This window comes from Mastomys coucha, unplaced genomic scaffold (genome assembly GCF_008632895.1).
Source record: "Mastomys coucha isolate ucsf_1 unplaced genomic scaffold, UCSF_Mcou_1 pScaffold14, whole genome shotgun sequence".
Classification (NCBI taxonomy): Eukaryota; Metazoa; Chordata; class Mammalia; order Rodentia; family Muridae; genus Mastomys; species Mastomys coucha.
In genome coordinates this window covers 98,631,079-98,645,966 of record NW_022196896.1, presented here as the reverse complement: position 1 = coordinate 98,645,966, position 14,888 = coordinate 98,631,079, and the positions used below count along the sequence as shown (strand labels likewise).

General features: G+C 47.4%; 1 protein-coding gene across 3 annotated transcripts in view; it reads right to left on the bottom strand.

Annotated features, from left to right (window-relative positions):
- The window catches only part of Smarcal1 (SWI/SNF related, matrix associated, actin dependent regulator of chromatin, subfamily a like 1), a 61,632-nt gene that overhangs the window by 35,448 nt on the left and 11,296 nt on the right, over positions 1-14,888 (bottom strand). For all 3 annotated transcript variants that reach the window (XM_031367899.1, XM_031367897.1, XM_031367898.1), the window contains exons 4-9: positions 11,984-12,196; positions 11,383-11,433; positions 7,165-7,351; positions 5,452-5,602; positions 3,887-4,045; positions 927-992 (exon numbers count right to left, since the gene is read on the bottom strand). In XM_031367899.1, the coding sequence (XP_031223759.1) occupies positions 927-992; positions 3,887-4,045; positions 5,452-5,602; positions 7,165-7,351; positions 11,383-11,433; positions 11,984-12,196 (827 nt within the window). The remainder of the gene's footprint in view (positions 1-926; positions 993-3,886; positions 4,046-5,451; positions 5,603-7,164; positions 7,352-11,382; positions 11,434-11,983; positions 12,197-14,888) is intronic.

The window sequence follows — 14,888 nt, the reverse complement described above, 5'->3', positions numbered from 1 at the left end:
TGATTGTAAAAGCCTCATGTCATTTTTAAAGAAATACACTCAAACCTTACACCACTCGTGTCTAGTCTATTTGTCAAAAGCCGAATCCCGTGCACACCTGGCCAGAACCCCTCGTCCCGCGGAACAAGGGACCCCCGCAAGAAATCCCGGTCCGCGGCAGCTCTGTTTGCTCCGTCCATGCCAAGTAGCAGTTCTCCCAAAGTCATCTGTAAGCAGCTTCTCACTTGCCATTAAGAAAGCATTATGCTGGTACTCCTCCTCTCCCTAACCTCTGTGGGGAAAATGGCGTTTGGGGGCTTATCTCTGAGGAGTGAGGTACAGAACCCAGGACAAAGACAAGGTCAGAACTGCACCAGAATGTGTATGGAGAAAGACTTGACCCTGCTCTCAGGCCCGCTGCTGCCTGCTCTGAAGGCAGAACACACAGCAGCCTGTGTGTTCAAGGGCAGGTACAGGCCTGAGAACATGAAGGAAAAAGTACACAGCCGGCCTTCTAGTTAACTGCAGGCCCTGGCCAGTGTGAAAGGGTCAATCAGTTTACCAGGCAAGCCTTGGTTTTGCCTGAGGTTATTCTCTGACACCCACAGCTCTGGCCTGGTTCTGCCCTTAGATAACACATCACGCCTTGACAGCTTTGCTCCTCAAGAGATGCAGTTTCTCCTGAGCTGTTTAGTGACACACTGTCACAGGCTTCTTGTGCTGGCAGGAAGCCTCTTCCCGTCTGAGTCTGGGACCCTCAATAGGACTTCACGTGGACTGGATTCGTGGCAGGATATGAACAGGCACACAGCTCAAGGAGAGGGGCTCAGTGTCAACACTTCATCCCGCCCATAGCTCATCGGCGTGGCTGCATCTGTTTGCTCTGCATACCCCGTGTGCCTGAACAAGTGTCATGTTATGGCCCTAAGTCTCTTAGCCACACTTACCTTTAGGATAGGCACAGTGGCTCGGCAGCGGGCAGTCTTACTGTTTTTGAGGAAGTGTGATTCATCCTGCAACAAAAAACCATGCGGGTGAACAGGGGCAGTCCTTGATCCACGAAAGCCCACCTGACTTGAGCCTGGCTTGGTATTTGCCATGAGGATACCTCCCTTGAACCACTGCCATTTAAGGAGATGGAGCAGTATACTAGGGAAGGACCCAGACTTGGGGCAGCTTCTATACACTGGATTCGATACTGTCTCTTTTTCTTTCTTTTTTTTTTTAAGATTTATTTTTATTTATTTTATGTGTAATGAGTACACTGTAGCTATACAGATGGCCGTGAGCCATCATGTGAGTGACTGCTGTTGAACTCAGGACCTCTGCCGGCCCGCTCGCTCTGGTATAATACACTGTAGCTGTCTTCAGACGCACCAGAAGAGGGCGTCCAATCTCATTACGGGTGGTTGTGAGCCACCATGTGGTTGCTGGGATCCGAACTCAGGACCTTCGGAAGAGCAGTCAGTGCTCTTACCCGCGGAGCCATCTCGCCAGCCCTGTCTCTTTTTCTAGGTCAGTTTTCCACCTGGAAATATTTGCCCCAATCTGCCCACTGGGTACACAGGCGGACAAAACCCTGAGAGGTGGCTGGCCACCTTGTGGGAAACACCTCACAACTGCGTGGCCTTAGTCAGGTGTGCTGAAGACCCACTACATGCTCTCCACTGGCATCAAGTTCTGAGGTGTGGCACGGTTCTCAGTCTTTGCAGACACACCGGCAGCAGACACACTGGCAGTAGACCTGGCAGTTATGCCACCATAGCCATAAGTGCACACAAAGCACTGTGGGAACTGAGAAATGAGAAATGGATTGATCCCTGTCCTCTGGGGGACTACTGTGTTGAAATTATAGCATTTGGTGGGCTTATAGTTGTACATTTTGTAAATAAACAAACATAAAATTTGCCTTATTTTCCAAAGACAAAGGAATGATGAACATATTCCTTCCCAGAAGGGAAAATCTTAGGTTGGCACATTCTAGTTGCTTGCTAATTGACTCTGAGCCACGAAATGACCTCTCTATGGTACCAGTTTCTCTACCTATAAAATAGATACAATGCTATCAGATATAATGGATATAAGTATATCGGCTTGCTGGGTCTGAAATAAGCTAATACACGGGCAGCCCTCAAAGCCATCCTGCCACCTAATGAGTATTCCCTGTACCAGGGGCTACTAGTGATCTTACCTCTGTCCCTGGAAGAATCTATAAGCTTCCATTTCAGCTATGATTAGAGGGGGGAGGGGGCTTCAAAGACAATGGACAGAGTGTGAGGTGACCTGCCCCCCAGTTGTCAAGACAGCATCCCCCAGATGCCTGGGCTACTACCTTCATAATCCTGACTCATGATAAATCCTCATGAAAGTCATGAGAAAGACATTTATAGAGAGAAGTTGCAGAAAACGTGTCAGGCATGAAAGGAACTTGGCCCTTTTAAGCACGGGTAAAAGGGTACCCCTGCCAGAATCAACCACAAGCACAGGCTGGAGACAAGAAGCCTCATCCGCGACCTGTACTTCTCAGAGCTGCCACTTCATCCCTTGCTGCAATGAGGCCAGAAGATGGCAGGCTGTTTGCTTCACTGAGCACAAAGCAACACTAGTGGCAAGCAGCTTGCCCTCAGTCTCAAGGCAGATTGAATGATGAGCCAGGAACAGAAACACGTGAATTTCGAGGCCACAAAGTTTCAGCCAACGTTGACTGTGGGAAAGGACTGATGTGCCTATACTGTCAGCTCAAGTGAATTAAAGGCAGTGCTGCTTAGAAACACAGGTGAGAGTAGTGGCTATTCGTGGAACACTTAATACTACAAGGGCCTGGCCAGGAAAGGCAGTCATCACTGTCCCCACACCCCGGAGCCATTCGTGACCATCCTGGGATATTTCTTTTAATATTTCATCTCACTGGAATGCTGGCATCCTTTCAAAACCACACTTGAATTCATGCCAAGCCCAACATGACTCCCCCACAGACTCAGATTACCAAAATAGCTTTGATAAAAGATGTGTTTTCATTCGCACACACTAAGAACACAGGGTAGTTCCCATGTCCAGAACACACTAAACATTTCCAGGGGTCTGCAGCCACGTCTTGTCTTTCCTTGTTCTGAGCTCCTGCCGAGTTTGTATTTGGAACCACGTCTACATAGTCTACACTGACAGCTGGCTGGCCACCAAGTCTCCCCAGATGTTCATGAAGTGTGTGAGGATGAAAAGGAAAGCAGCACCTTCAGATCTGGAGGCAGGTGACAACATCTCTAAGAACAACTCAAGTAAAAACTGATTTCCTTTTAGCAGGGATAGGGGCCTGTCTTCACGCCAGCTGGAAGAGAATCATTGACTGCTAAACCGTATGGCTCAGCCACATCGACAAGGCGGTACCAATGCAGGCACGCTGCTCCTGACACAGCAGTAGTCTCTGGGACCCAGAATGGTCTGGTGTACACATGCTGGCCTCCATCCTTGGCCTCCCAATACAGGAGGGGGGGTGGACTAGAAACCTTTGAACAGACTCGTCCCACCTGTTTAAAACGCTTCTCAGGAAAGTCTGGTACATAGGCTTGAGAGCTGCTTCAGGAAGGGAATAAAAGAATCATTCTCGCTGGGCAGTGGTGGCGCATGCCTTTAATCCCAGCACTTGGGAGGTAGAGGCAAGTGGATTTCTGAGTTCGAGGCTAGCCTGGTCTACAGAGTGAGTTCCAGGACAGCCAGGGCTACACAGAGAAACCCTGTCTCGAAAAACAAAACAAAACAAAAAATCATTTTCTATAACAGAAAGGCAGCGATTTCTATTGCCCTCTCCCCAAAACCCAAAGGGGATCAAGGAGGCTACAAATTTCCAAATTTGTGGAGCCCTTCAGAGTGTCTAAAGAGACAAAGTACTTGAGGGCTCTGCCATACTTACAATAATGACGACTTTAAAAGGGGTTTTCAGCTGCCTCTCCAACTTGCAAAGAAGGTCAAAGCTGACAATGTTGACCAAGCCAGCTGTTAGGCGGCCCTTCCCGGTCACCACCACGTTGATGTTCTCTGGGCTAAGAGATGGAAGCCACCGAAGAAAGGCCTGCAGGGGAGGGGACAGTACAGTTAAACAAGGCAGTGATTCCAGCCAAGGCAACAACAAGACAAAAAAAGGGTGGGATTTGGGACAAGTTTAACATTCCCTGAAGACACAGTCCCTCTTTACATCCTCCTGCATCTAGCTCTAGCGCACACTCTGGTCACCTCTATCTGCCTTTAATTTTCTGACAGGACTCTCCCATGAACAGGCACTTCCCATGCCTGTGGTTTCCCCCCCTGTGATCTTTAGAAGTTCCAGTTGGGGAAGAATGTAGTTCTTTCAAGAAAACAGTGCTTACTGAGCACAATGAAACCACTTATGTTGATATCTTCTTCACAGTCCCCCACAGTCCCCCACAGTCCCCCACAGTCGGTCACTAGATAAACCAGGTATCCAGGAGCTTTAGGAAGGCCACTGGTGTCTCCACATGGAAGCCCCAGCACTTAGGTGTCCCCCTCCCTCTGCTTGGATGTGCCATGTCCTGCCATCACTTCTCTGGTTATAAGCAGTGACCTGACTCTTTCTGGACTATGAGGGAAAACTAGCCCCTACGGATGCATAATGACACTTTCCACAGGGAGTGGCACGATCCAGACCTGCCCAGCAGCAGGCTGAGGGGCATCCTCTGCACTGTGACTCTGGTAGCTTAGCAAGAGCTTAACCTGTGAAGAAACTGGCACCAACGCAGCCCAGAGCCACAAGCTTTGGAAATGGGCTGGGCCTTCCTTCACTGGATTTGCTTAAAGAGATTTAATTATTCAAAGTTCACATCAGACCTCCAGGTGGTCCAAACATACTACCCTAGGGCAAACAAAACACTGCACAGAAGTCAGGAAGCTGCCTCCTTAGGAGGCAAAGTTTTTGACCTTGAGATTTTGTTTGTTTATCTGAAAAGTGGGTCATTGAGTATTGTGTCTCAGGATTCGGAAAGACAAAGGAAATAAAGACATTGCAGAAATCAGGTGCAGGGTGGATAGAAGGTCTTATTTACAAGATACAGAGGTACAGTATCTGCTGAGGGACTGGCTGGCAAAAGGTCCCTAAGCTAGCAACTGCTTGGCTTTCCTCCCTGTGGAGATAACATGATTCCTTATCCTCAAGGACCAGCTTATTTTTCGGCTGGTCTTTGACCCACATCTAAACCTTTAAAGACCCCAGGGCTTGCCTCAACACTATTATTTTGTTTTTGTTTTTGTTTTTATCAAGACAGGGTTTCTCTGTGTAGCCCTGGCTGTCCTGGAACTCACTCTGTAGACCAGGCTGGCCTCGAACTCAGAAATCTGCCTGCCTCTGCCTCCCAAGTGCTGGGGTTAAAGGCATGCGGCACCACCGCCTGGCTGACACTATTATTTGATGCTCTAACCCCAAGGAGGCCCTTTCCCAATGATTCCGGCACAAAGAGAACTAACCTGCTCCCAGGTGAAGCGCACAGAGGAAGGTACGACCACCAGCAGTGGCCACTCCTTTCGGTAAAAAGCTGCTATGCAGATGGCTTGGATGGTCTTCCCTAGGCCCATGTCATCGGCAAGTAGCAGGCGGCCTCTTTTTGATATGGCAAAGCTGCATGAAGACAGACAGGGTAAGGTGGGCATCACTGCATGGGGCATCCTGTCCGTCCTAGTTTACCTGCCACCCCATGGAGCTGAGGGGCCCCTCTGTGCTGGCTGTAACACTGCCCAGAATGGGCCCGCTCACAGCAAGACTTTTCCCAGAAAGGATAGCGCAGGAGCCATTTAGGGAACAGAGAAAGAGGAAGGAGCTGGATAGGGACAATGCAGAATTAAGTTCATTGGTGGAGGACAGAGAGGACCACAGACCACAAGAGTGAAACTGCAGTGGGAAAACTCGGCCTGACCCAAGTACAGGAGCCCAGGGGAGCAGGGAGCCCATGCTGCAACATCCGCATCCCAGGGTTTGATCTCCACTGAGAAATGTACCCGGGACAGACAGAAGAGTCTCTGGGGTTAGAAACACAGCATCTGAAGAGCAGGCTACATGCTAAGGAGCAGGGTGGAGCGGCAGTGATTGAAACTACTGTCAAAAAGGACAGGATGAGAACCGGGCTTTGTTCCAGCCAAGGCTGGTAGCCTGCGAGCACCTGAAGCGCTTAAGTGCACTGGGCCTTGCTGACAGTCTGTAGATAAAGGTGGAGCCTACCGATCTGGAGCCAGACAGGCCTGGCTTGGAATCTCAACTTTCTCACTTGGGAGATGTGCCTCCTATGCACCCCCAAGCGAGACTGGAGTAAATGTTACTTGCCCCAGAGAACAGGAGAAGCAGGAGACAAAGCACTCACATCTTCCTAAACGTGACCATTATCTCAGTAAAGGGAGAGAAGCAATGAGGGCAGAAGCGGTGGTGAACCACTGAGAAACTACGAAGACTCCGGGCACCAGACATCTGGTCCCCTGCTCCAAGCTCCAGTCCTCTTTATCTAATTTGTGGAAAGCTGTTGCTGGCTCAGAAACCTAGTAATGAGCTGGTGAATAGTTCTTTTTCTTTCCTTCTTAGACAGCAAAAAAAAAATGAAGAGAGCAGTCTCTTCTAATGGGCTTATGGGTCCTATAAGGACTTCAGCGGCCCTTGGCCTTTCCGGTAATGGTTTCCCAGGATGCACCAACTGGGCAGCTCTCTGGGGACCAGAGGCCAGTACACCAAGGCCCAGAGCACATGGGCCAATGGGTATTCTTGTCCTCTCAGCAGCTACAAGCAGCAGCTCCCCTTTCTGCGGCACAGAAACAGCACTTCGTCTGTGCTGCCGAAAACCACGGGACACCAGCCACAAGCCCCTGGACAGAGAGCAGCTGGCTGAGACAGGCTGAGGTGCAAGCTAAGAAGAAAGCAGAGAGGCTATTGGGAAACGCCGGGTCTTCTGTTCCTGCACCGAGAAACCTCTTTCCTTCAGCTGATGTGAACTGGCTTTCTGGACCCGTGCAATCTGAAGTCCTGGCTAACTCATGGACTTTGACATCAATGGTAGCAATGGGCTTTGGTGACAGCAGCCTGGCTCGAATGCCTAGATGCTTCAGACACGTATGCAAGGTATTCATACATGCCTTCGAACTCTACCTTGCTAAGGGAGGCCAAGTGAGAGAAGAACAAGAGGAGGATCAGGGATCTACCTAACTCCCTCTCTCTGAAAGGGCATGAGGTTAGACACAAGCTTGGCATCCACTCCAGAAAGGTCAGCTTCTGGCACGTCTACTTTCAGTTTGGGAGACGTTTTCTCCAGCTGAGAGGCAAATGCCAGGGTCACTGTCTTGGGCAGAGGGTCCAGCTGAACTTGCTTGAGTTCACGTGACCTTGCAACTGGAAAGGAAAAAACAGGAGTGTATGACCAAAAGATCTGGGAAAGGAATTAAGTAAGAGGCATTCTGCTACATGCCATCTTATTAAAAGGGTTAAATGCAGAACATTCTGCTAGCTGAGCACTGGAAGAGACAACAGCCAGTGTTCCGTCTTTCTAGTTCTCTCAATTGCTACAGATGTGAGGGTACTCAGTAACAGAAAAGTGGTTTGGGAGACTACACAAGATTGGAAAGAGCTGTCCCATGCTTACAATTTTTTTCAACCTAATTTTTTCTTTATAGTTCCATTTAAATTCAAAGACCCATACCTATTAAGATAGCATACCATTAAAAAATCAGTTCAAAAAGACCCTAAGAAAGCAAGTCTTCAAAACAGCGATTCTAGTCTTAGTTTCATTCATTAGCTGCAAATGTTTGGGGGTAGGGCGAAGAAACACTGTGCTCTTCAGAGAAAAGCCCCTGGGTGCTGCCAGGTGAGAGTGGTAGACAGTAGTGCTGCTGACAAACCAGATGAGAAAGCAGGGTCCACACACAGGTCACAGACCAGGAAAAACACGTACTTCCAATCTTGTTTCACATGAAAGTAGTCATCTCCCCGAGAAGGTATCTTGGCTGCCATCTCTAGTGAAGCAGGTAAAGATTCTGTCACTGTGTGTGTGTGTGTGTGTGTGTGTGTGTGTACACGTGCACACGCTCTCATGCATGCACGCACTTGAAGAGAAGGCTCACTGAGTAAAAGAGCTTGCTGTGCAAATGTCGGAACCAGAGTTTGAATACCCAGAACCCATGTTTTTGCTAAACGTATAACATAACTCTGTGATCCCAGTGCTCCTCGAGGGTTACGGGAGGCAAACACAGGAGAATCCCTAGGAGCTCCTGGACCAGCTACCTTCACGTACGCAGCAGAAAAATACAAGGAGACCCGGTATCAAAGATAGAAAATGAGGACTCCTGAGGTTTCCCTCTGACCTCCACAAATATGCCATGGACCTGGATGCCTGGCGCGCGGGCACACACACACAAAGTAAAAGAAAGAAAATACAATGTATCTGCTACTTTGAAGGTGACTGCTCATGACCTAGTCTCTAAGGCAGGTGTCAGTGAGCAAAGGCCTATTTTAGTGTTTTGTGGTTTTTAATAATTTTTTTTATAACAACACACCCATGCCATTGATTATGGATTGTTCGCTGCTATTCTTCTACAATGGCAGAGTAGAGCAGCTTAGCTAAAGGGCTGCATGCTCCAAAAGCCAAATGTATTATCTAGCCCAGTATAATTTATTTTTTTACTGGTAAAATTATGGTTCTCTTTAACATGGAGGCAGTTATGATCAGCTGCTTCTTAATACTTAAGGGTATTCCAAAAGTTCTGGACTACCTGGATTAGCAGGGTGCACAATGATGTGCCTGTAGACGATTCTGCCATTTGCTGCTATCTTCCACTGCTTGGTATTTTCAGTTTACTTAAATTCTTTTTTTTTTTTTTTTTTTTGCCCTTCACTACATATGAGTATCAGGTGCTAGCAAGATGGATCAGAAGGTAAAGGCGCTTGCCACCAGGCCTGGAAACCTATATCCAATCCCTGGAACCAACATGGCTGAAAAGTCTGACTCACAACCTGTCTGTCCTCCGATCACATGTATGCCGTGTGCGCTCTGGCACATGTGTATGTTTATGCCCTCTCCACCCAAACACAATAATAAAAATACATATACAAATATACATTCATGTATGTATGTATGTATGTATACACACACACCCCACAAACACACAGTTGTTTCTGCAAAGTTCCCATGAACAAAATTCATAGGAAATAGATAAGGCTGATGGCTTCAATATAAAGTAGGCTGTTCCATAGTGATGTGGAAATCTACTTTCTATCTTAAATGAAATCTGAATGTGCTAATTTCTACAAGCTCTGGGAGACTGAGCACTCGGTGTACTTGGCAAAAGAAGCCATTCTCCTCACAATTCTAACAGTCTTCAGAACCCGCACGCCTGGAGGGAGAAACCGAGAGCAGCTGGAGTTCGGCCTCTGTAAGCACCGCTCTCTCTCACCCACTAAGAGGGAAGAACCCAAAGCCACTGTCTCCTGCAGCTCTGTCTCCAAAGGCTTGTGTTCCCAGTGCAGCTCACTGGGTGCTTCTGAGAATCCCACCCTTCCTCCTCAGCACTGTCTATTGTCCATTCCTTGGCACTGGTGGATGACAGGCATGTGCCGTCTGGCTTCATGAGTCATACAGAAGTCATTTCTACAAAAAGCTCTGCCAGAATGGGCTTGCCACACAGCTGAGAGATGCTCGTGTTTTCAAACAGCAGCTGACAAGACAGGATCACGGAGAATCCTTCTGGACTGTGACAGCCAGCGAAAACAAAAGGCCTCATGCCAATTTCGCTGTGGGCAGAAGGCCTCCTGTCACGTGGGAAGAGAACTCCCTGAGAGGCACTTTCCTGGAGGAGATGACTCTCATCACGTCTTTGATGACATATTCAGGCCTCACTGCCATTTCTTAGGTAGCTTTAGATGCATGTGCTCAGCTAGTTTGAGGTCAATAACCTGACTTCACACATGAGGGCAGGGACCTCCAGGTCAGAAGAAAGGGGTGGGTTCCCCAGGTCTGTGGCACTAATGGGGTCTGAGCCACGGTGGGGACCAGGCTCTCTTCAGCAGGGCCCTCTCTGGCCTCTCAGTGCTCAGGGCTGGCTTCAGAATTTCTGAATGGGTCATGTTCCAGATACAGCAGGGGTTTAAATCTTATTCTGTCACCACTGACTTCACTGTGGCTCCCAAATGTCCCCAGGAAGGAAAGCAAAGGTTTCCCTGCTGAGACAATGTAACCAGGAAAAGTCTATAAAGTTCTCAGTCTAGACACTGTAGCAAGGCCTTGCCAAGCAACAAAAAGCTTTTCCTTTGTATTTAATTCTGCAAGCCAGGCAGATGGGGATTTAAATAGGGTTTTAGGTAGCCCAAACTGGCCTCAAACTTGCTAGGTAGCCAAAGGTGACCTTGAATTTCTGGTCCTTTTGCCTCTATCTCCTAAGTATTGGGATAGCAGGCACATACCACCCTTACCCCCTGGATCAAATACAGGCCTTCTGCATGCCAGGCAAACTAACACCCTATCATCTCCAGCCCAAAGATGTCCTTCTTAGTGGGACACAGATAGTTATCTTCCTGATGTCTGATATTGCACAGTAAGTCAGAAGACAGGCATGGAAAGCAACAAAGCCCTAGCCTGATGGACAAGTACCTACTTGGCTCCTCACTCCCAAGGCTGACCAGCTCACTGCTGTGACTGGCACCAACACACAACTCCTCCCACTACCTGGGCTGACCAGTAAGTCTACAGGGCACCAGGTAGGGGGAACACAACTGTGAAAAATCACCACTGCTTTAAATCAGAGGAGAGCAGTGTTCCAGAACAGGCTGGGCTATGACCACAACCACCTTTCTCAGGCACATTAGAATGTTAGTCAATCTAAGAAGAGTACAAGGAGGGAAAAATGATAAGGAACCAGGCAGCTCCCCTTTGTGGTCACAGTAGCTGTGCACACATCCATGCCCTAAGTCCTGCTAAAATTCTTCACCCACCATGACTTGGTTTCTGCATCTGACAGGATGCAGCCTATGGCGCAACCTCCAACCAGAACACTCTCCTACTTTCTAGGTCACCTGGTGCCAGACATAAACTGAGAGGCTATCTCAAGGAACTTCCATTGCCGCTGTGTGATCCTGACGAGCCTCTGACTTCCCAAGTCTATATCCTTCTCTTTAGAGGAAGGCTTCCAGGCCCTGGGGAATTTCAAACGCACCACCTTGCCCTTGTGGAGAAGAGCCCTCTGGATGGTTTTCACAAAGCTGCTGGGGCCAGCAGGCTAGGACAAGGCTCATTCAGCTGCTCTGCCCTCAAGCATGGAGGGACTGGCATTACCGCAGCGGAGAGGAGCAACCTCTCTTCCAAGTCATCTTAAAGCTAAGGCCACTCCTCCAGGTAACAGCATGATAGGGAAGCAGAAAGGGGGCTTTCTCACTTAGTTTGTTGTGCTCTTCCAAGAGAAAGTTCCACTTCCTGGTCCTGGCATCTGCAAGGAGAAGAGATAAGCACACGCTCACTCATTGGAGTTCTAACTTCATGAACCTCCAGCAAGCTCTCGTGATGGATCTGGTGGTCCTGAGGTAGGTACCACAGCCAACACCAGGGAACTTATTAGAAACACACGGTCCCCCTGCCCCCACCATCTCAAAGCTATAGCGCTACCAACCAGCCTCCTTTGCATGCCCAAGTCTGACACCGTTGTCTTGGGGTACAGAAAGGCACTTTTTTTGTAGGGCATCTTCTGTTGTACTGCTCTTCTAAGGCTAAAATAGAAACAAATGGGCTCTAAAGCCCAAGCAGCAATGTACCTGCATTTGTCAAGACAGCACCGACCAGGTGATTAGGAAAACTGTAGGATGCTCTCTTTGAGAAGCTTAGAGATAAAGCAGCAGTCACTACTTGTTCACTCTGTGACAACTGAGGTGTCAGTGTCCTGTAGATACAGCTATATCTCTATCAGGAAAATCAGTCTGAACATTCAAAGAGGGAGACAAATAATGCTGACATCACAGATCGCACAGAGATCTGTCACTTGCCGTAACTCCTGGACTCCATCTGTTTAAACAGGCCAATCACCACCTCCGAATAGCCGATGTCGACCTCAAAGCGGGCTCGGGAGATGAGCATGCATCTCCCTGTCACAAAGGAAAGGGATGGAGCTGAGGGAAGGCTGGTCTGAATCCCAACAGTGCCACCAACCTCTTCCAATGGCTTCAGGGAGACCGTGGAGAGCCGCTCAACTGCCTTCACTGTGAAGAGGAGGAAAGGACCAACATGATAAGGTGCATGACACTGGACGGCTGTCACCTGAGCCAGGACATTCAGAAAGGCCAGACAGAAAGCAGGGCCGGGAACTCAAGGCCATGAGGTACATTAGGAAGGCTTACGAGCATCCTTTAACTAAGGCTTTGAGCATTTTAATATTTATCAAATGTCCTGGGCACAGTAATATGCACCTGTAATTCTATCTTACTACAAGGCCAAAGGGCTTAATTAAGCCCAGGAGTCAGATGCCAGCTTGGGTAACATAGCAAGACCTCTGATGGGGGTGGGAGAGGGAGAGAGAGAAAGAGAGACAGGGAAGGAGAGAGAAAAAGAGAGAGGAACAGAGAGTATATGAGCAATTATTTTGTTCCTTAAATTTTTTAAATTAGAAAAACAGGTATTAGAAATTAACAGGAGGATGTAGCTTTCGATAAAGGTTGAATATTGTAAGTAATCTCTATTCTGCTTGAGAACCTGCTGAAGTCAACATACCACAAAGCCTCCATGCGACCTTATGCACAGCTACTCCACCAACTGCTTAGATAAGAAGATGAGAAACAGGACCAACAGGCTATCACTATCACCTATCACTGACTCGCTTCAAGGACTTGACAACATACAACGAAACTGATAAAAACAGGACTAGTATTTGAAAGGAAAAACTACTAAACAAGATACGTACAGAGAAAACAGGACAGAGATGCAGCCAATTTGATGCAGGAGGAAAAGCGACTAGAAAACAGAAATGTTCAACTTTACAAATAACTAAAGGGATGGGAAACCATTTTTACATATTAGTGTTGCAAAATTAAAAAAAAAAAGAAAATAAAACAAAACAATAAAATCAAGACAGACATTCACAGTACTTGCTGAGAATAAGAGCTTTGGGGTAAACTGGAGAGACAGGCATGAGTTTTAAGAGGTATCATCATAATTCTACTCCCCGGAACTAAAAATATAGGCAGACATAAACCTGTACGTAGAGGGGCTTCTTTATGGATGCAAAACCAGGAAATGGGAAGTAAATTTAACAGCAAAAAAAAAAAAAAAAGTGACTTTGGCAACTCTGCCATATTCATACAACCAATGTTATGCAATTGTTAATTTTTTCTGTCAGAAAGAAATTTTAGAAAAGACAGTATAAAATTTACTATGTTCAATAATACAAAATATCTGAGGTTCATTATGGTCCATTATGATAATAACACCTATACACTCATCACATAGAACTGCTAGCTTTCACTAAAATAGAGATGTTTATGAGAAAGGCAGGGTACAAATTATATACAAATGTCACACTGTTTTACTCAGTGCCAGAGAAAAGAAGGGAACAAAGTGGCTGAGTCCAGAGACTGTAGGCACATTCCCCTTCTTTGGGCATTAATACAGTCTCTGTACTGTGTGGTAAGTGCAGGGTAGGGTTAAACAAAGCAAACTCCAGGTTAGGGATGTAGCTCGGTACTGAAGTGCTGACCGAGCTCACCTGAGGTCCTCCATTCAGTCCCAGCACTGTAGGGAAAGAAAAGGAGGGGGAACGCAGACTCCAGACACATTTAAAGTCAGAACTGTCGAGGACAACAGTGATATGTGATGATGCTATCAAGGGCCAAAGGATGCGAGTCAGTGATCAAGTACCTTGTGCTCATGATGCACAAGGTTTTAAAAAAAGTACAAAAAAAACAAAAACAAAAACAAAAACAAAAGCCAGGCAGTAGTGGCGTGTGGTGTGGTAGCACGTGCCTTTAATCCCAGCACTCCACTTCAGATACAATGGCAGGCCAGCCTGGTCTACAAAGTGAGTTCCAGGACAGTCAGGGGTACAACCCTGCCTCGAAAAAAACCAAAACACAAACAAAAAACAAACAAAAACCTCAAAAAGTATAATCTATAATAAAAAATATAAAAAGACACAAAAGTGATAAACCTATGTGAAACTTAAAAACAGAAAGGCAACTTATAAATCTGAAGTTGCTGCAGGGGAATGCAGGGTACATAGAAGGTCCACACACTCCAGTCAGCCTCATCTAAAAAGCCACATGGGAACTTCTGTGCCTAATACAAGTAGGTGAGGCGCTACAAACCAAGCAATCACGCCAAACAAAACCTACACAAACTCAAGAAATTCATCCAAGTCACAAAGCACCATGGTCAAAAGCCGGCGCAGCCAACAAAACTGCCCAATGGAAACCTCTCCTTTCAAAGCCCAACAATGCCAGGTGTCAGGTGTCAAACCTGAAATTTTACCCCTGCACCTGGAGCCGCCTCTAATACTCAAGGATTGCATTAAAGAAAATTGCCACCACAGGCGTCACAGGCTAAATTAAGTTCCAGTACCTTGGAGTAAGACCCAAAGATAGAGCTTTTCAATTTAAATAAGATCACTTGGCTAGGCCTTAATAATCCGAGATGACTGGTGGAGAAAGGGGAGGGTAGAGAGATGGGGGGAGGGGGAAGGGAGGGAAAGAGAGAGGGAGCCGCTGGGCAGTGGTGGTGCGTGCCTTTAATCCCAGCACTTGGGAGGCAGAGGCAGGTGAGTTTTTGAGTTCAAGGCCAGCCTGGTCTACAGAGTGTGTTCCAGGACAGCCAGGGCTTCACAGAGAAACCTTATCTTGCAAAACAAATAAGAAAGAAAGAAAGAAAGAGAGAAAGGAAGGAAGGAAGGAAGGAAGGAAGGAA